The following is a 20,193-nucleotide window of genomic DNA, read 5'->3' on the forward strand; positions in this document are numbered from 1 at the left end:
TAGTACCTTGTGGATAGATCTGCACATTTAAATTTCTTTTTAATTGTGTATTTTAGGTGCATTTTGACCAATTTAAAGAAGCGCTAATACTGATCTTGTCCAGAACTCTATCAAATGAAGAACACTTTCAAGAACCAGGTAAGGGCAGTAAGTTTTCTTCTCTGCATTCCTCTGTAAAAGTTTTCCAGGGAAGAGCTTGGGAACTTTGAAGCATGTCTGTAAAAGATTTGGGGCTTCTCCATGTCACAGATTGAGCACTAATTTTCAGCGACTTTCTTTGGATAAAAGGCTTGCAGCTGTTGAAAATGAAATGAGACTTCCCTAATGCAGCAGCACGTGATTCTAAATAATTGGATTATTCCTAGGGAGTATGTCAGGTGGTGTGGCAATAACTCCCTCCTGAAATGAGTGGAGTGAAGCTTGATGGCTCTGCCTTCATCCTCATTCCTTTGTGAGCTAAATTAAACTCTGAAGTTCCACGGATGTGATGTGGGAAATGCCTGAAAGAAGAAACGTGGACCATCTCAAGAAAACTTTGTTTAGTGCTAGTGACGGGATAACCCTTTGTTACAGATACCATCTCATTGTAATAGTTGTTTATCGTCTCCCCTCTCAAGTGATGGCTCCTTCAGGTCCATATGTTCGTTTTTGTCTTTTAAGTGCCTGGCCACTTAGCACGTAGTAATATTCATTGACTCTTATGCAGTAAAAGATTTAATATTGTATTTCATTGATTTTTTTAAAAACATTTTTATTAGAGAAGTTACGGATTTCCAGAACACTCATGCATAAAATGCAGGATTCTTATACACCGCTCCACCACTGGCACTTGCATTGGTGTGGGAAATTTGTTACAATTGATAATACCTTTTTTATAATTATGTTTTTTAACAGTAGTTACAGTTATTACAATTGATAAAAGGTTCTTAAGGTAGTACTATTAATTATCGTCAGTTAATGTAGGGATACTTTCCCCCATATTCATAAACTATCATTATTATTTTTCATGCATGCGTTTATTTTGTTACTCATCTACCCGTACACTGAATAAAGGGCGTGCCGCTCACAAGGCTTTTGTAATCACATGTCACACTATAAAAGCTATGCAGTAATTCAGTCATCGAAGATCAGGGTACTGGCTCATAGTTCAGCAGGTTTCAGGTATTTCCTTCTGACTATTCTAATAGACTGAGAGGAAATGTCTATGTAATGAGCCAGTCGTCATAATCATTTGCTAAATCCTAACTTCTCAGTGGCCCCTCCTCCCTCTCATTTGATCACTTTCTCAGCCTTCAGGGGTCGTGAGGCAATGGCCATTCTGCCTTCTCTGTGCTGGAAAGGGGTGTCCAGTTGATGAAGTAGGAGTGAGACAGGCTGGTGGTCTTGGAGGACTGGGACCTCTGGGCTTCAGGGCTTGTCAGGAATAGGAACGATCTGGAGGTCTTACGTTTCTGAAAAAATAAACTTACCAAGTAAAACTTTTATAGGGTCTTAGTTAGAGCCCAGGGTATTTAGTGTTTTCAGGAATACTGTTTGTTGGGGCTTGACATGTTGTGGCGATTTGCAATATCTGGCTTGCAGAAGAGGAGCCTTCAGGGTGCCCTCTCACTCTATCTGAAATCTCTTAGCCACTGAAACCTTATTCTGTTTCCTTTCTTTTCCCCCTTTTGGTCAAGAAGACATTCTCAATCCCTTGATGCCATATCCAGGCTCATCCCTGGGGGTCGTGTCCCACATTGCCAGGGAGACTTACTCCCCAGAAGTCATGTCCTGTGTAGTGGGGAGGGCAGTGAGTTTATTTGCAGAGTTTGGCTGAGAGAGAGAGGCCACATCTGAGCAATGAAAGAGGTTCTCTGGGGGTGACTCTTAGGCATGATTGTAAGTAGATTTAGCTTTGCCATTGCAGAAATAAGTTTCATAAGGCAAGCCTCAAGATTGAGGGCTTTGCTTGTTAAATTGGGAGCCCCTAGTGCTTGAGAGTAGATCAGGAATCCCACAGGTGGGGAAGTTTAATAGTTCCACATTTTTTTCCAGCCCCTCAAGGGCTTTCATTGATTTCTAAGACACCATCGAATATAGACACATTGTTGTTTTACATGCCTCTAAAGAGAAAAATTTTGCCAGTTATAATGGTAAATGCCATTGCTTATAAGACATATCCTAATTTCAGAGTGTTAAAATCTGGTAAGGTGGGTGAGGGAGGGTATGGTGAGAGTGCCTTAGGATCAATGAAACATGGAAAATATTTAAGGGGAAGTCTAAACAGTGTAGAAGTTTGTTTTATAATCTGGTTGTATCAGATCAGCGGTTGTCAGGAGCTCAGGGTAGGGGGATTATCAGGAGGCAAGAAGGAATTTTGTAAGTGATGAAATTATTTTATATCTTGATTGTGGTTGTGGTTATACAAGTTTATGAGTTTGTCAGCTCACAGAATTTGTACTAAAAGGGTGAAATTTACTGTATGTGAATTGTGCTTCGATAAACACGACTCTGTAAAAGAGAACATCAAAATACATAGTTCAGTTTTGAGAGGGAGAAGAAATCATTAAGAGTTTGTCACTATAACGAGTGCTTCAATGTGACCTATTTAGAGGGGGCACAGATGGGAGCTCATTTCTTATCCTCCTGGTTAGCTGCTGCTTCTTCCTAGCTTCCGAACACTCCAGCTTGTACCAGGTGCCTGAGCTTTGTGTTCAGCAGTATTTGGGATTCTAGATTGAATCCCCCATTTTGCTAAGGGCAGTGACCTCTAGGAAGGGGCTTCTCAACCCTGCCGGTTACACAGCTCTCTAGGAGCCCCACAGGGACGTTAATCACATTTTCAATGTTTTGAAGACTAAGTATAATTTCTCTAGTGACCACTGCTGGGAAATGGATTTTTGTTCTATTGGGGTCTCATGTTTTGTTGGTGTTTTGACTGTTTTTTAGGCTTTCTGTTATCTTGAAACAATAGTACAGGGTCTGAGTTCCCTGAATAGAGCTCTGGTGGCATCGCCACGCAGTACGTTTGGTTGATATGGCATAGACGGCACAAGTGTAAGCTCAGTATTCCTTCCGTGTGCTGCTCAGCATGTTTGCACGTGGGCAGTCTTGCGCCTCGTTCTCACAGTGCCTTTGCTGTCATTTCTTCAAGACGTTTTACTGTCACCTACCAGAAACTGTCCTATTTATGACGACCATAAATGTGAACAGTGCCCCCTAGAGGTGTGCAGCGTTGGAGCTGGAGACTCACCTGGGGTCGACAATGGCTGGCTGAGCTGGGCTGAACCAGGAAGTGAAATTGGTACGTCTGGCCCCAGATGACCGTCTGGAGTCACACAGGTGCCTGGCTGCTGCGTGGGAGGCCTCCAGGCCCCCAGAGAGAAGAGGTTTTTATTGTTCTGTTCCATCCCGCATTACAGAGCTACCCCAACCCAGTGTAAAGAAGCTGCAAGATACTGTCTGCTAGACTCCCTCCGAGGTTTAGGTGCTGCCCTCGCGGTTGTCCTGGCGAGATGCAGTGCAGGACTGGGTAGAACCTGAGCCTTGAGTGTTTTCTCTAGTGCCCAGCCGTGTGTCGGCCCCTCTGCCGTCCCTGCTCTGTTCCTGAGCGTCTCTGTTTCCCAGCTTCTGCTCCTCTTCCCTTGGCCCCGCCAGTTGTTCCTGGGGATTGCGAAATACTTTCACTCAGACGATATCCCGCCTCGTCTACCATGTGACACCCACACACACCTCCAGGCCGCTTGGCTTGGCTGGCGAGGGACAGAGGGCAGGACTCGGATGTGCTCTCACCAGAGGCCATCGGACTCACCCCGTTACAGCCGGTCCTTCCGGCTTCACTCCTAATATCTGCCGTTGTCCAGGCCTGTGAGAAAAGCTGGCTTTGTATCTCTTTAATAGTCTACCTACCATAAATTGATACAATAAAGTTTTGTTTCCTAAGGACAAATGCTCAGTATAGTTCACATTTTAATATTCTTCTAATAAAAAAGCAGCTGTATATAAGTAACATGAAATCAAAGCTCTAATGGGATTTGAGAAATGATGGAGTTAAGTCCATTATTTCCCTAGGCTTAGGCTCTGGCATTTATAACTTCTCTGGGACATGGTTTCTTTACTTTTAAAATTAGGAAATATGGATGAAATTATTTCCAGCATTCTTTTTTCTCTGGTATTTATGATTGTGAGACTGTTGAAAGGGTTTTTCCCCTGAAAAGCAGTAATAATAATAATAATACAATGAAAAGATACTGAACTTGAGATAAGTACAGATGAAAGGATTGGGGATACAGAGAGTCTCTTGAAACTCCAACCTGATCAGCATTGCCGGGGCATGCCCCCCTCATATTAGCATGTGTGATTTAAGTTTTAAATTATTTTTCCAGAATAGGAGAGGGACGAGAACTTTACTATTTATCAGTTTTCTGGGCTTTGGGTGCTGGGGTTTGGGAATAGCAGTGCTCGCCTGGCTCCGCGTGGACGTGCTGTCTGGTCCGCTCTCCGGAGAGTCTGTCCTTCTCTGGGGCGTCCTGCATTAGGATCCTGTCTGTAGTAGACCTTTGCATAATGCAAGAGGCCCTTTCTTTCCCTGTTAAGGCTTACGTAAAAGGGCTTTCCTTTGCTTAGCTGTAAATAAAAGCTCCAGCTTGAAAAACCAAATTAGAAAGTAGAAAAAAAAGACTGGACATTTTTTGGTGCAAACGATTTTCTTAATAACAGACCTTCCTATTTCCAGGAACTGACCTAATTTTAATAATTTTTCTTCTACTTTGAAAAAGCCATAAATATATTAAGCAGATGTTTTCACTTGCTTAGCAGATGTGCATTGGAGTGGGTCCTCTGACTGGGCATTGGATTAGTGACTGACCACCACGCTCAGGGGCCCGGGGTCCAGAAGCCGCGTCCTACACGGTTCTGTGCTTCAGGACGGACACAGCTCCAGAGTGTGTTTTGGTATTCTGTCTTGAGTCGAATGAGCCAAGTGAGAATTTAGTCCCTGGGGCCCTGTTGCCTGTGAGATGCTAATTGTGAGGACCAAAAATTTCTCCAAAAGAGAAAAATAGTACAAGGCAAACCACTGTTACTATCACCACCAACAAAAGCGGGTGTGGCCTGGCTGCTCGGAAAAGCTACCTGTGCCTTGTTCCCAGGCCAAGGCCCGCTGGCCGCAGCCACCCACCGCAGCCACCGCCAGCCTCACCACCACCGTCTCCAGGCTCGCGCTTCCCTTCTCATCCATTGCATCGGATCACTGGCTTGTCCCACTGTGTTGGGCATGGCCGTGGGGTCCAGCTCTGAAATCACCGCCAAGGGATTAAAGACGAAGAAGGACGTTGTGGAGGAAGAGGAGAACTGGAGAGACGCAGCTGCTAATGGGAGCACTAATACGGTAAACGGGGACAGGGGGCTGACAGTGAGGAAGAGGAGGAGGTGGAGCTGGTGAGGAGAGGAGGAGGCCGAGGCAGCTGCGGCAAACGGGCAGCTGTCGACCGTGCGGAGGATGACGTGGACATCGGATGCAGAAGACTTAGGAGGGCGACTACGCAGCGGAAAAGGAAACGTTAAAAAAACAAAGGCCCCTGTGACCTCCTCACCTCCACTTCCCATCTGTGAATCTAAGTGTGGTCACCTTTGCGTGGGAAGCTGACCCACCCTCCGCAGGCTGCACCACCTGCCACCAAAGCCACAACATGAATTTGCAACAGGGGAGGACAAAAAGCTTTGAACGACCTGTGAGAACTGGCAGAACCGCCCTTCTGAAGGTTCTAGAAACAGCTAAAGGACTGCAGTAGCAGGGCGAGTGCCAAGCCAAGGAAAGGGCTACTTGAAGGCAGTCGGGTCCAGTGGTGACCTGGCCGGCAGCTCCCCAACCAACGCCTGATGGCCGCAGAGCCCACCCAGAGTCCCACTGTGGATCCCTGGTCCGGGTTCTGGCGGGAGCAGAGGACCCCGTGCAGTCCCCGCGGTGTGCTTGTGTGGCCCAGTCTGTCTGGTGGTGACCCGAGGGACTCGCCGTTTCACCTACAGAATGCTGTGGGGGAGCCGGTGAGGGGTTGTCTAGGGGAAAGGGATGGCTGGCTGTAGCACGTGTGGTGCAGTCCCTGTACTGTGAGGAAGCTGCTTTCTAGTGAAGAGGGTACATTTGTATTCGTGTAAATGACAATATTCCCAGGGCCAAATGCACAGTGTAGGCAACAGCCCAGGGAGACCCCTAGGCTTTGGCCTGAAGTGATTCTCTAAGCTCATTGTATGGATGTGCCCTGAAGGAGGTCACTCCCAAAGGTCATATAAGCAACGACTGGAAAAGGTGTTTTCTTTTTGATCTTTTTTTTCTTTTCAGTTCCTACTATTTTAGGAAAGCTCTGTCATAACATTAGCTGGATATATAAGCTTAAGGAACAGATACCTCTGGGTCTAAATTTCAACAGTAACACATTAAAATACTCAAATGTCCATATTTCAACAAAAGATTACAAACATACAAAGAAACAGGGGTTGATAGCCCAGGTAAAGGATAAAATTAAAGCATTAGAAATTATCAGTGAAGAGGACCAGACCTGGGACATACTGGAAAAATACTTTTAAAAAATGGTTCAAAATATGCTCAAAGAGCTAAAGAAAAACAGGCAAAGAACTAAAGGAAATCAGGAAAATGGTCGGTGAACACAAAGTGAACATTAGTAAAGAGATGGAAATTATGAAAAGGAACCAGACAGCTGAAGACCAGAGTAACAAATTAAAAATTTCCTGCAGGGTTTCAACAGCAGATTAGAGCTAAAAGAAGAAAGAATCAGTGAACTTGAAGATAAAACAATTGAAATCATCCATTCTGAGGAGCAGAAAGAACAAAGAATGAAGAAAAGTGAACAGAGCCTGAGGAACTGTCTAAGTGTGGTCATAGCGTATGCGTTGTGTGAGCCCCAGAAGGAGACAAAAGGGGCAGAGAGAATCTTTAAGGAAATAATGGCTGAGAACTTCCCAAATGTAGCAAAAGACATCCATATGTGCACATCAGAGTTGCTGAATGCACACCAAACAGGATAAACCTAAATAGAGCTACACTGTGACATATTATAATCAAACTGTTAGATGCCAAAAATAGAGCATTCTAAAAGCTGCTAGAGAGAGGCAATGTGTTGCATACAAGGTGCCTCAAAAAGATTAAATGTCGATTTCTTGTCAGAAACCATGGAGACAAGAAGGCAAGGGGAAGACATGTTAAAATGCTAAAAGCAAAAGCTGCCAACAAAGAATTCTATATCCAGCAAAACTATCTTTCAAAACTGAGGGAAAGATTAAGACATTCCCAGATAAACAAAAGATTGGCCCTATGAGAGATGATAAAGAGAGTTCTGCAGGTTGAAAGGAAAGGGCAAGAGACAAGTGATGCTACCTGAAGAAATAAAAATCACTGGTAAGGGTAATGGCAGATAAATGTAAATGCCAGCACTTTTGTATTTTTCGCCTGTCACATTTTTTTTCCTAGAGGATCTAAAAAGCAAACACATAAAATATAATGGTAGTTTTGGACTCATAATGTATAAACATATCATTTGAGATGAGAACTATATAAAGGTATGGGACAGAAGGGCATAGAAACATAGTTTGTATAAGCTGTTGAGTTAAACAAATGAGGTTGTATCAGATTTAGGACATTAAATTTAAGCCCCATAGTAACGAAATATTGGAGAATATGCAAGCTCGTACAGACAGAAATTAGAGTACAGGTTGCTGGGGATGGGGGGCAAGGGGAATGGCGGGTTAATGCAGGATGGGTGTAGAACTTCTATTAGGGGAAAAGAAAAGTTTCGTGATGAAAGGTAGTGAGGCTGTCACCGCCTAGGAAATGAGACCAGTCCTGCTGTGGGGTGTTTGTGAGAGGTTGAGATGGAAAGCGGACGCGCTCTGTGTGTTCCTACAGTTAAAGGAGCGAGGACAACGAAAGGGACTGACAGTGAAAGGCAGTACGTGATCCCCATGGGAACTAGCAAGGGACAAGAAGGCCCAAAAGGACATTATTGGGGCACATGAAAAAATTGGGACATAGACTGGAAGCTTTATAGCAATGTTAAATTTCTTGAACTTGATAACTGCACTTAAGGTAGCTGCGTAAGTGCATATTCTTGTGGAATGTACGTGGCAGTATTAAGTGTTCAAGGAGCGTGAGGTGTGCAACCTGCTCATTTAGAAAGCAGATTGATAGATACAGATAGATGGATTGATGGATTAATAAAACAATACAGCAAAGACGGTGAAATGTTAAAATTGATGGATCTAAGTGTCTGATGGCATAGGGGGATGTTGGAGTTCTCTGTGTGGGGTTAGAAGTATTTTTTGTAACTGTCCTGTGAGTTTGAAAGTATTTCAAAATTTAAAAAGTTTAAAACTAAAGCAAAACAAAATTTATGCACATGTGCAAAAACTACTGGTACTATTTAAAATGAAATAAAAAGGGCTGTTGAGAATTTTGATAAAGAAGACAGTTTACTTGGGAGCTGTGTGGGTAGGCTAAGTTTATTTCACCTTCAGCTGGTGTACAGGAAGGTGAACAGTGTAGTAATTTTCCCAGGGAGTCTTAGAGAATTGGTGCTCCTCTCACACCAGCCAGCGGAAGGGACGGAGATCAACAAGGAGAAAAGAGGACGAGAACGAGATCAGGGTAAACTTGTTTCAGAGATGACGGTCTGGATAGAGTCATTGGGCATGTGTCACTGATCTTGCCCGCTACAAAAACAAACAAAAAAACCCTCGAAGTGGAGGAAACTGCTGAAGGATTGCATGCCGTGATACACCTCTGGCTCTACTCCCTGGCCAGCTAGTGGATCCCTCACGAGAGGTGGGCCGGAGGCCCCCACGTGTGCTCACGGGGCACGAGCGGCGGGCCGGAGGTCCCCACGTGCGCTCACGGGGCACGAGCGCGGGCCGGAGGTCCCCACGTGCGCTCACGGGGCACGAGCGGCCAGGCAGGATGCAGGAAGCTCTTGTCTGAGAACCACACACCCACTCCAGGGAGCTTGTGTTGTTTTCTCTCCCTTTCCATGAGGAAATCGAGTCTTAGAAAGATTGAGTGCTCCTGGCATGGACAACAACCAAGTGTCTGGGTCCAGGTCCTTTTAATTCTGGTGCCCAGGCTCTTTCCGTGAAGCTGGGCTGTCCAGGGAAGCGTTGCAGTCTACCTGGGAAGCACAACTCTAGAAAAATCTAAACACGGTCATTGTTAGGTTGGGAGCTGTGCTGTAGACGGTACAGGTTGCACTGAGCTCCTAGGAGAAGGGGTTCCAGGAACAGGTGCCCAGAGGTTACTTGAAAGAAATGAGTTTGGCGCTAAGAGCATACTACATGAATCTCTGCCTTCTTCCCCAAACGGCTCCAGATGTAAGTGGCCAGCTGATTCTCCATAACAAGGCTTGGAAAATCATATAATCATTACAGCCTAGAAAACTTCTTCTGTTGCCCCATCTTCAACTTCTTTAAGGCTGAGATTGACCATCTGGTTAGTCCAGTCAGCCCTGGAGGCTGCCACCCCACACCTGCCCACCGTCCTCAGCCCTCCTGGAAGGACGCTCCCCTCCCCTCCAGGCTTTCCTCCTACAAGGCTGACCAGAGCCAGCGCGGAGCTCCATGCTCCCTTAGGAAGCATCCTTCAGAGGCTGGTGAGAGCCGACGTGCGGACTGTTCCTACAGTCCTGCCAGAGAAGAAGTCTAGGAAGGGCCTGAAGGCCCAGACTGGACACCTAGATCTTGTGCGGACTTTCCGGGAGAGAGGAGGAGGTGGGCCAGGCCTCCGTGGGACACTGCTGCCGCTTGTGATGGCTTCCTGTGGGGGCAGGAGCACGCTGGGAAATGAAGGAATGGCTGATAACTGCTGTCTTTTTTATGTTGTTCATTTTCTCTTGGTGGGTCTTTTTCCCTACTCTAGACTCCCCTGTTCCGTGCCCCGGGCTTCTTTCCACCCCCCACCACACCACCTCACCTCTGCACTGCCATCCTGTCTTCCCGGGTCTCTCCCATCTCTTGACCCTTCCCCTCCCTCCACACTCCTGGGCCTCTCCCCACACCCCTCTCTGTCTCTTGGTCTTGACCTCTCTGTCTCTGCCTCTTTCTCTCTTGGTCTCTCAGTCTCTCTGTCAGTTTCCCTCTGGGTCTCTGTCTTTTACCTCTTTCTTGTCTCTGTCTCCCCTTCAGTTCTTTTTCTTTTATTTAGAATCAGTTGTATATTACGTTCACTGGAATTCCTCCCGTGTGACAGTGTGTTCAGGATAGGCAAGGACGTGGCGACATGCATGGGTCCGGACGATGCTCATTTGCTACATGACTACTTCTCCCCAAGAAATCTCCTTGGAGGTGCTTGTCTTGAGTTTTGCACATGCTTCGTTTCAACCCCTACCTGTCTTCACATCTTCACATGGATTTGAGGAATTCTGTGAGCTTGGCACAAATGTAGTAGGCAGAGCTTCAGACAGAATTTACCCCTGCGCCAGCCGTGTCCTTTGAAGGGTGGTGCTGAGTTATCAGGCCAACTGAATGGGTCAGGAAGTGGAGTAGAAAGCAAAGGTCTGCAGGAGCAATTCTAAAATAATAATATCAGCAGCAGAGGAAAGGGGATGTTTTTTTCATCCTTAGACATATCCTCAGGTCATTTTTGAGACAGGAAAGTTTGAATTAATAAATGATAAAATATCCATCTTTTGTCTTAATAGGCATAATATATGGCTTGGCCCATGGCAGGTGTTCAGTAAATGTGACATAAATGACTGTCTAACCCTGGGTGCCTCTTTGCCTGTCTCCTTTGACTTCCTGTGTGTGTGCTATAAATGCCCCTTCACTCTGGGCCCTATGCTTGTGTTTTTGCAAAGCTAGAATTTGATGGATTTAATAATGTTTATTATAATAGCTTTGGGGTAACCCTTTCAGCTTCTTCCATGCTCCTCCTCCTTTACCTTTTACCGTCCATGCTGTGGATTTAGGAGAACTGAGAACCTCAGGTGGGTGCTGCACGGGGGCTTGTCGTCAGTTTCAGGAGGAAGTAAAAAGTGTGCTCTGCACCGATCAGTCGAGTTGGGGAAGCTGGGTTGTCGCTGTCACACTGGTGTGGGGAAGGGAGGTGGGGGGACAGTGGGGCAAGTGAGCGTAATTAGTTTCTGTGCCCACAGCTGGCTAATCTCTTCAGCGCGCTCATTCTCCTGGACATATTTCAGTTTTCCTGTTGTTATAAGTGCAGGACCTTCTGGCGGAACTCTGTGCGCAGTGAGTGGTTCACGTGATGCCAGAGCATTTTCACGGTCATCGTAGTTCTGGAGTTTACCTTCTTGGGATAGATGAGATATGGAGCAAAAATTAAGCGAAGATCGTTGCTTCATTTCTAGAGCAAGAAGGAATAGGATTTTTTTCTTCGTTTGAACCCCTTGCTTAGAATTTTGCCCTCTTCTGTAAATGGATTCTAAGTTGCTTCCACATCTTTAGGAGATTGAACCAAGGTTTCTCTATGGGCCCCTGCTCAGAACCAGGTGTTTAGTTTATGGACTAAAACATGGACCATCTCAACGTGACCAGGTGGGACTCGCTCAGAGCCACGTCGCTGTGGCTAGCTGTCCTGTGATAAGCTCTCCAGGGATGAAGCCCGAGGCTCCTTTAGGTAGCTGAACCAGGCTCGGCTCGGCTGCTCTCCTGCAAAGCCCATTTTTATTTTTCTGTAGTGTTGCCACATAGAAATGAGAAAGGAAGGGAAAAGACTCAGAAAGCGGACAACCCAGGTAAAATCATAAATATATTTTCAAGGGAAGAAAACACCGAAGGCAGGCAGTTCTCTGCACCGTGTTTCACTGGCTTTTCTTGTTCCTCCTTGGAGTTCATGGTTGTTAACAGTCGTTTTCGTTGATGTTAAAAGAAGGGATATGATGTAAATAATTTTATTTCTGAATAAACCAAGTAATGCCATATTATTTGGCACAGACAAGATTGCTGCCGAATGGATCACTGAAATAAGTAAGTTATATCTGGATATGCTGGTTAAAGTAAATCAGCTTTGCCATAGAACCTGCAGTTTTTCAGCTATTCTGAAAGCCGTGGTGAGAATGGGGTAAGGCAGTCTTCAGTTTGGGTGTGAAAGCGCATCTGGAATCCCTACTGTGGCCTCCCGTTTGGGGGACCTGCTGTCGGCTGCTGAAGCCCTGGGCGCGAGTGACATGAGAATCATAGAGTTTCAGATGCTCAGCAAAACGGTGCCGATGGGCCATGGAGCTCCTCGCTGGCCCTTTGTACCTTTGCTGTCCCATCCTCCTTCTCCCTCTCTGGTCCTGCAAGGTCAGTGGGGCTAGTGCTGTACATAGGGAGAGGCATGCACGTGACTGTTTTAAATGGTGTGATTGGTCTAATGCCGTGTCAGTCACCTGTATGGTTTGGAAAACTCAGTGATGAGAAAACCATAATACTCCATGCTTCCTTTTTGTGTGTGCAAAAATATCTTCCAAAAAGATGAGAAGAGTTTAAAAGATGTCTCTAGAACCAGTGCACACCCAGTGAAAGCTAATAACTTAAAATTTGCTCCAAATTGATCATTATAAACGTCACTCAGGAGAGACACCTAAAGAGGTGCCAGTTCATCCCCATACAGGTGTCAGGGTTGCCAGCCAGAGCACGGCTCACCAGGCTCTGATAGAGAAATGTTTTACCCACACAGAGAAGAAAGAAAGGAAGGTCAGCTTCACCAGAGGGTGTCGGTTCCCCATAGCCAGTGGGTCTCAGCCTGTGGCCAGTCCAGAGTCTCACACAGCACCCCTCTCTCGTGGGGGTGAGCCATGGAGAAGACCTCCCTCCCCCTGTCAGAGCAGTTCCCCCCTGGGAGGTGAGCTGGCCGTCCTAAAACATGCCCCCCAAATCAGTCTGTCTCTGGTGAATGGATGGATGTGGACGCGGGGCAGGGATGAACCTGCAGTCCTCTTATGTTAGGGATTGTGTTTTCTCCCGCCTGGCTGGCACCTCTGGGCCTGGGCGCAGGACACGTTGCAGGTCCCAGGGGAAGTTGGCAGGCCGTGCGTGGTGGAGCTGTCCCTACCACAGCTAACATGCACAGAAGTCTTCCCTACTGACTGTAGTCACTCAGGCTCCTGGCAATGCAAAAATAAATATGAAAATAAATAGACCCAAACTCACAGGGAGCCTCAGCTTCGCAGCCTGTTTCCTTTCCTTATTCAGAAAAAGAACTGTTTTGAGCCCCCACGGTCCCGTGCATGGTGTGGCGTGTTTAATGGGAAAGAACCAGATAACCATTTTATCCACTGGGACATGTTAAATCAGATCAGTTTATTTTTTACGAGAGCCCCTTTCACACTTCCCTTTTTCTCCTCTGAGAAAGTGCCACAGATGCTGTGAACTGCTTTACCACTGCAGCCCACAGGCCGTGACTGTTCTCACGCTGAGAAAATTCCACATTCCATCTCCTGAGGTCTGAGTTGGCTTTTCATCTCCCCTAAGTCCCAGGATCTCTAATGGTGTGTCTTGTTATCCACCACTGAAGTGTGAGGCTGGGCAGTGCACCGAGCATGGCTCTGCCTGGTCTCCTACTAGCACCTGTGGGTGCCAGCTGCCAGCCAGCAGCTCGCGTGTCAGGGTCACCCCTGAGTGTTCACGAGCTGACACACTCTCTGCTGACAAAAGGTACCTTCAAATATGCATGTGGTCTCAGTATAAATTTTGTATGCTTAAACACTTCCTGAAAGAGAATCCCTCCACCTAATAAAATGGCTTGGCTGGCACATTTTAAAGGCTGGCTGGATATAAATATCGCTAGAAACTGTATAGCTCGCATAAGTACCTCACTCTGAGCTTTGCTGAGCATTTGCAGAAGGCTTCTGACCACATTAGTGAATGTGGTGAAATCTGAGCTTGCACCAGAGGAAGGAGGCTGGGGGGGAGGTGCAGGACTGGGGGGGCAGGGCAGGGGTGCGGGGCTGGGGGGGTTGGCTTAATCAGACGGTCAGCTGTCCTCCCCGGGAAACGAGAAAGTGTGTCTGATTCCTAACGTGGTTTCACCGGCGATCAAGGAAGGGTTCGTTCTTTTAGTGCACATCCAGTCATACCTCATCTGAACATCTGCGTGTCTGAGTTTAGATACTTCTTGTCAAGACTGTGGTTCAAACAGAACAAGTGTATTCTCCAGAAAGAGTGTCTCTGGACAGTGAGAGTGGAAAACAAAGCACCACTAGTCTTTTGTATTTTAATGAATATTTTATTCTCCTAACACCAGGCAAAGTGCTAAAAATCGATATCTAAGATGACATGTAAAAGAGTGAAGTATTTATTTTATTGCTTTAAAGCTGGCCGTGGTAGAGAAAGGCTCTTGGCGGTGGCAGTGGTGGTGGCGGCAAGTCGGATCCCAAGACGTGTTCTGTGAAAATGCTCATGTCTGGCTTTAAGGCCAAGAGACGACCCTTCCTCTGTGCGCTCCTTTTCATATTGCACAACTTTGAAACTCGTGGACAGAAGTAAAAAAAAACATACTATACCATTTTCCCACTTGCCATTTATTCTCCAGCTTTTAAGTTTTAAATGAGCTCTTGATGCCAGGTTGCCTATGAGGGGCGCGCCGTCCTTAACTGATTAGAGTCCACCCGGCCTGCTCCTTTGTTCTGTCCTGCTTGTCCGAGGGGCGGAAAGTGCGGTGTTCAACAGAGGAGCTGCTCAGGTGAGGGGGTGCTGCAGACCAGTTGGCGTGGGCTCGACTTCACAGCGCCCATGTGGGGTTTGTTTGTCATCGTTTTCCAAGACCACCCCAGGTGTCTGTGTGATCTCTCCCTCGCTCCTCCTCTCTCGCTCTCTCCTCCTCTCCTATGCTCTCTGCAAACCTCGAGCTTGATAAGCAGAAGCACGAACATGACCTTCGCCTCGCGCCCGTCCTGACTCTGCCCCTCTGAGTCCGGCCGCCCCCTCCGTGCGGGAGGAGGACCCGGGGCCCGCAGCCCCTGCACGGCCCGGGCGATGGGCGGGTCTGGGGGGGATCTGGGGGGGCGCGGGGGCTGACCTTGCCGTGTAATGTGGCCTCGACTCTTGTCTCCTTGCCCAGGCCGCTCGCCCGAAGCCCGGCCCAAGTACGTGAGCGGCGGGAAGCGCTACGGCCGGAGGTCCTTGCCCGAGCGCCAGCAGCCCGCGGAGGAGGCGGCCGGGGCAGGGCTGGAGCCTCGGCAGGAAGACGCGCGGCCCGGGGACGGCGGCCAGGTAGGAGGGGGCCGCGTGCCCACAGGCGGGGCACGCCGGGGTCTGCGGGCGGCCGTCCCCGTCCCCAGGCGTGTGGCTGTGGCGAGCGCGGCCGCGCCGTCCAGGGATGGACCCTCTGCCCCCTGCCTGCCCTCGGCGCCCTCAGCGCCCGCTGTCCGCACGCGCCTTCCCTTTGTGCATTTTCAGGGTCCTCCTGAGATTCGGGGTCTGGGCTGCTAGTGTCCTTGGGACGGCGTCTGCCTCTCGGCCACTGCTCTTCTCTCCTCTGCGGGATGGGCACCCCACGGCGTCCCCGCAGCTGCAGAGGCAGGCCTGTCGGGGCGTCCGGAGAGCCTGCGCCTTGTCTTTTGTGGTGGGACACAGCCACTCTCAAGTTTGGTTCTTGCCTCGAGACCCTGGAAAGGGGCAATTGCCAGTACTTGGGAGTTGCGTTGCTTCTCATTGGTCCTAGCAGCTCTCAGAGGTTCGCCTGCCTCCCTCATTTCCATTTGTCTCATTCCACACTAGTAAAGGAGAGGCAGTAACGTTTTCTGTATCCTTTCTTTCCGGCTCATTTGCCAGCATCCCATGTACAGAACATGATCGAAAGGGCCATGCTGAGCAAGCTCTAAATATTTCTTGCAAATCCCAACTCACACTGGGGACTGCAGATATTTCGGATAGCAATGTAAACCTGTGAAAAGACAAAGTGCCTCAACATTCTTATAGTTGTCTGAAGATGGTATGTGGGTCAGAGGGTGTGTGTGTGTGTGTGTGTGTGTGTGTGTGTGTGTGGTCATTGCTGTGTAACCCCATGGTTGCTGACATCTACAGAAGCATGCCCCCAGTTCTGCCCTCACAGTCAGACGTCCAGCATACTCAACTTTCCAGAACAGCCACAAACTGGAAAGAGCCCAGGCATTGAGCAGGAATAGAAATAGTGAATAAGTACTGAAAATTAGGACACATGGCTGGTTTGTTAATGAGAAGTTTGCACCATTTTTTTAAGCGAGTTATACCTGTCCTCACCCCAGAAGGGAAGGAGCAGTGGCAGAAATGTGAGTGAAAAGAGAGGAAGAATAGCAGATGGGGAGAGGAGAGAGGTGGAAGCCACAAAGTGATGGGAGAGCAGTGTGCATGAAAGTGACAGCTGAAAATAGGAACAGCCACAAGAAGCCAGGAGAAGGCTGCCTAGAGCATCACACGCCCTGGATTTAGAAAGCCTGGGGTGGTTTCAGTGACTGACCTTCTCGGTGAATGGTCCCTCACCTTTCTTGGATCCCTTTGAGAATTTCGACAGGGACCTTTCCCCAGAAAAACTCATGCTCACATGCACAAAAATTTTACATTTACAATTTTAGGGAGATGATAATTTGCACGCTACAATTAGTTCAATGTTTGTAATATTTATCTTGCTGTCAGGACAGGGTATCATTTTATTCGTAAAATCTATTTCAAAACCTTGAGTAATTTGGAAGGCATTTGAGACACTTCTCTACGAAAAGTGATTAAAATAATGTTTTGACACTTTAGAGAGTAAGCTTTTATCTGGAATATACTCCTAAGTCTAATATCTTATTTCCCCAACCATTTTTGATACCCAAGGCATTACATTTGGTACTAAGAAAGTAAATGATTACTTATTTGTTTTCATTTATTTTTTATTATGGTAACATATGTGTAACATAACATTTTCCAATTTTACCCTTTTTTGGGGGGAGGGGCGGTGCGTGGTCTGTGAATCTCACCCGGGTTTCCCGCATGGAAGGCACGCTTCTACCACTGAACCACCCGCGCACCCCATTTGAACCATTTTCTAAATGTACAATTTAATGGCATGAATTATATTTACAATGATTTTCTAACATCACTATCATCTTTTACCAAAACATTTTCATCACCCAACTGAAACTCTGTGTCCATTAAAGCAATAATTACTTCTTTTTTGATACTATAGTTTCTAGTCACCACATGCACAGAAAGTTCTTGGGCAAAGGTGAATTTGTTACTGGCAACATATGTCTTCTATTCTTGTTTTAATCTACTGATTTCCGCTGAGATTTAGTTTTTAAAAAGTAAGACCTTAGTTTCAGGTGTAAATAAAGATAAGAGTTGGGACCTGACTCCGGGCAAAATCTTTCTTCTTATGTCTCGAGAAAAGGGTATGTTGAGATGATCATTTCATCCGGATGTGTTACAGCTTTCTTTAGTTCTTCCAGAAACCTCCAGGTGTGACCTCTTGGTACCACCTTCCCCACTGGAGTCTGGGAAGTGCCACTTCTTTCCATCCCTCTTCTCTTGATGACTCCTGCTTTGAGAATCTGTTCTGTCCCATCCAAGAACACCTACGGAGTATTGATAACTTCTTTATGCCTGTGCGTGTGTGCGAATGACTTTATAGCTGAAGGTTGGTTCAAACCAAAGCTCACCCAGATGCTTTCTTGCTAAAAATAAAGTGTGTTGTAAGGTGAACTGAGCCTGTCAATTTTCAAATTGATGCACCTCTTTAAATAGTTAACAACTGCATGTGTGATGGCTTCGCTGTTCCTGTTGGCAGTAAAAAGGACAAATCCCACCCTTGTGCGGGCGCCGTGGTGGAGCCTGCTTGCTGCCCTCGCGGGTGGGTGGCCTGGGGTGTCATTCTATCAGTGTCGGTCTTGTTGCGTGCCCTTGTGTCGAGATTAACATTCCTGTCCCCTTGCCGGTTTCCATTGTCGCTTCAGCACTTTAGGGCAGTTCACGTGCTGGCCAGCATGGACCCATGTGGAAACCCCTGTCCCTTCCACCGGACCATCCAGGCCTCCTCGGGCCACCAACAGTCTCCCTACCCGGGAGGCGAGTGCTGCGCTCCTGTCCCAAATCTTGCCGTGTGGGGAAGGGAAAATACTCCACAACCTGTGAGGTTTATTCTTCTTCACTTGTGAGGAGTTCAGAATCTGTCAGGAGTTCTTTATGGAGCTGTTGGTTCCCTTTTCTCCCCCTTTGGTTGCCGAAGTCTTTGTCTGGGTGTCAAGATTGATTCTTTGGATGTTGTTTGTTGGTGGCTCACCCTGGCACTCTGTGCCACCCGGCGAGACTGAAGGAGGGGGCGGCTGGGTGTCCCTCGGCGAGGAGCGGTCAGACAGGGAGCTGGAGACGGACCCTCCTGGTCTTCTGCTGGGAGCTTCCTTATGTTCCTGGACCCTGGCTTAGGGGAGGAGGGTGTGTAGTTGCCCTGGGCTGCGGCTTCTGCAGCTCATGGATGGAACTGATCTTTCCTGAAGTGAGTCTAGCAGTTTTTTTGTTAGAGTCAAAGTATCTGAGCCTGTTTTTAGAAGTCCACAGATGAGGAGCCCAGTTGTGGCCATTCAAACTGGAAACTACTTATTTCTCTAGGGTGAATTAAGTATCATTTTATTTGAGGACTTGGGTAGACAGTGGAATGAGGTTGTGTCACAAGCACCGTTGAAAACTCTCCCTGGTGGCTCTGTGCCTTCTGTGAACTTACCCTGGAGGCGTAAGTGAGCCACCAGCCATCTTCAGAGGGAAAGTGCTCATTCCTCCCCATTTACCCTCCGAGGTTGTGCCAGAGTCAGGGAAGAAGCTGCGGGTTGACACGGATTCGTTCCTAGGTTCCTGGGTTAGTGGTCCCTAGCGTTTCTCCTGCATCCTCCTTTGGGAGGCCCCTCTCCTAAGCATCACCAAAACTGCAGGTAAGTCTTAGCAGTCTTAACTGGCTGCACCCTCCCTGGAAACTATGCCCTTTCCCTCCCTCTCGGGAAAATGCTGGCATGCAGGCAGGGAAGAATTGCGCTATTACAGAGATCACTTTAAAGCAACTACATTTATTCTTAATGTGATTCCCATGTGAAGCTTCAGGCTTTGTCACCAGTGAGTGGACTTCATCCCCTGGCCAAGCCTGGACACGGCTGTGATGTGTCACGGTGCGTGAGCAACCACGTTGCTGCTGTTCGGTCCACCCACGGTCCCTGCCTTGGCCTCGTCCCTTGGGACAGAATGTATGCTAATGAACCTCATTGTGAGGCCCTTTTTTATCATGTTCAACTTTTGTTTCAGTTCATGCATGCTAAAGCCCTCACCTAAATTGTAAACATTTCAATGGTCTCACCCTCCCTTGCCCCCAGGGCTTTTCTCGTGCAATTTCACTCTTTCCCATAGAAACAGAAAAGGTCTACCTAGTGATTGAGCAGGTCTCCTCTACAGCTGTAGCCTACAAGGCTATAAAGACATGCTGTAGGGAGAGAGCACAGGCTTCTTGGTAAATACTTTGCACTAAAATGTGTATTTCAGAATTTTATTTGGAAACCCTGAAGTGGGACGCGCTCATTCCTAAGCGACAGATAGGTCCCAGCAGAAATGTGCATTGGCCTCTCCACATTGGAGTCTGACCTCTCATCTAGGGTGTTTTTAAAAGAAAAGTGGTGGTTCTTCTTCTTTCATGGGATCATTTTCACTCAAGGCAGTTCAGTTGAACGGTCTCCTCAGAATTAATCCAGACTAACAAATGGCACATTCTTGATTCAACCTCAGGTTTGATCAGTGAAAATGTTTCGGTTGTCGTCGTTATTGCTTTGCTTAGTGAATAAACGGAAGTGAGCTTTTAGGTTTGGAGTAGCGATTTTTCCTCTTTTTAATGTAATGGCTGCTGAACTGACCTTGAATTTTAGCTCATGTTTCTTTTGGAGGGGGTGGGAGGCCCTAATTCTCAGGTCTGTCCTCTGTTACTCAGGTCTGGTAGGAAAGGTTGGTTACACAATGAATACAGTTGGGACAGGGCCACTTTGCTTTCTGCCCTCACTGAAAACAGGGGACACCTTGTTAAGTGTTTTCCTCTGTAGGGAATAAATCAGCTTTAGGAAGATTCTTATCAAGAGCAAGGGACTTTAAACAATTATTTCTTCAACTGTAAACAATAGCAGTGTAAGCCAAAACTTGGCTTTCGCACTGCAGTTTAATTGAGAACATGAGAGAAAAGTTAAAGCCTATTGCTAGGCTGGCCCAAGAAGAGACAAGCAATTCCGA

General features: G+C 47.2%; 1 protein-coding gene across 7 annotated transcripts in view; it reads left to right on the forward strand.

Moving 5' to 3' along the window:
* The window catches only part of NIN (ninein), a 101,051-nt gene that overhangs the window by 19,297 nt on the left and 61,561 nt on the right, over window positions 1-20,193 (forward strand). For 6 of the 7 annotated variants that reach the window (XM_077126782.1, XM_077126785.1, XM_077126784.1 and 3 more), the window contains 2 exons: window positions 57-138; window positions 15,041-15,192. In XM_077126782.1, coding sequence (XP_076982897.1) covers window positions 57-138; window positions 15,041-15,192 — 234 coding nt within the window. The remainder of the gene's footprint in view (window positions 1-56; window positions 139-15,040; window positions 15,193-20,193) is intronic. The other variant, XM_077126786.1, reaches the window with a different exon arrangement.

The sequence above is a fragment of the Tamandua tetradactyla genome, chromosome 14, assembly GCF_023851605.1.
Source record: "Tamandua tetradactyla isolate mTamTet1 chromosome 14, mTamTet1.pri, whole genome shotgun sequence".
Lineage (NCBI taxonomy): Eukaryota > Metazoa > Chordata > Mammalia > Pilosa > Myrmecophagidae > Tamandua > Tamandua tetradactyla.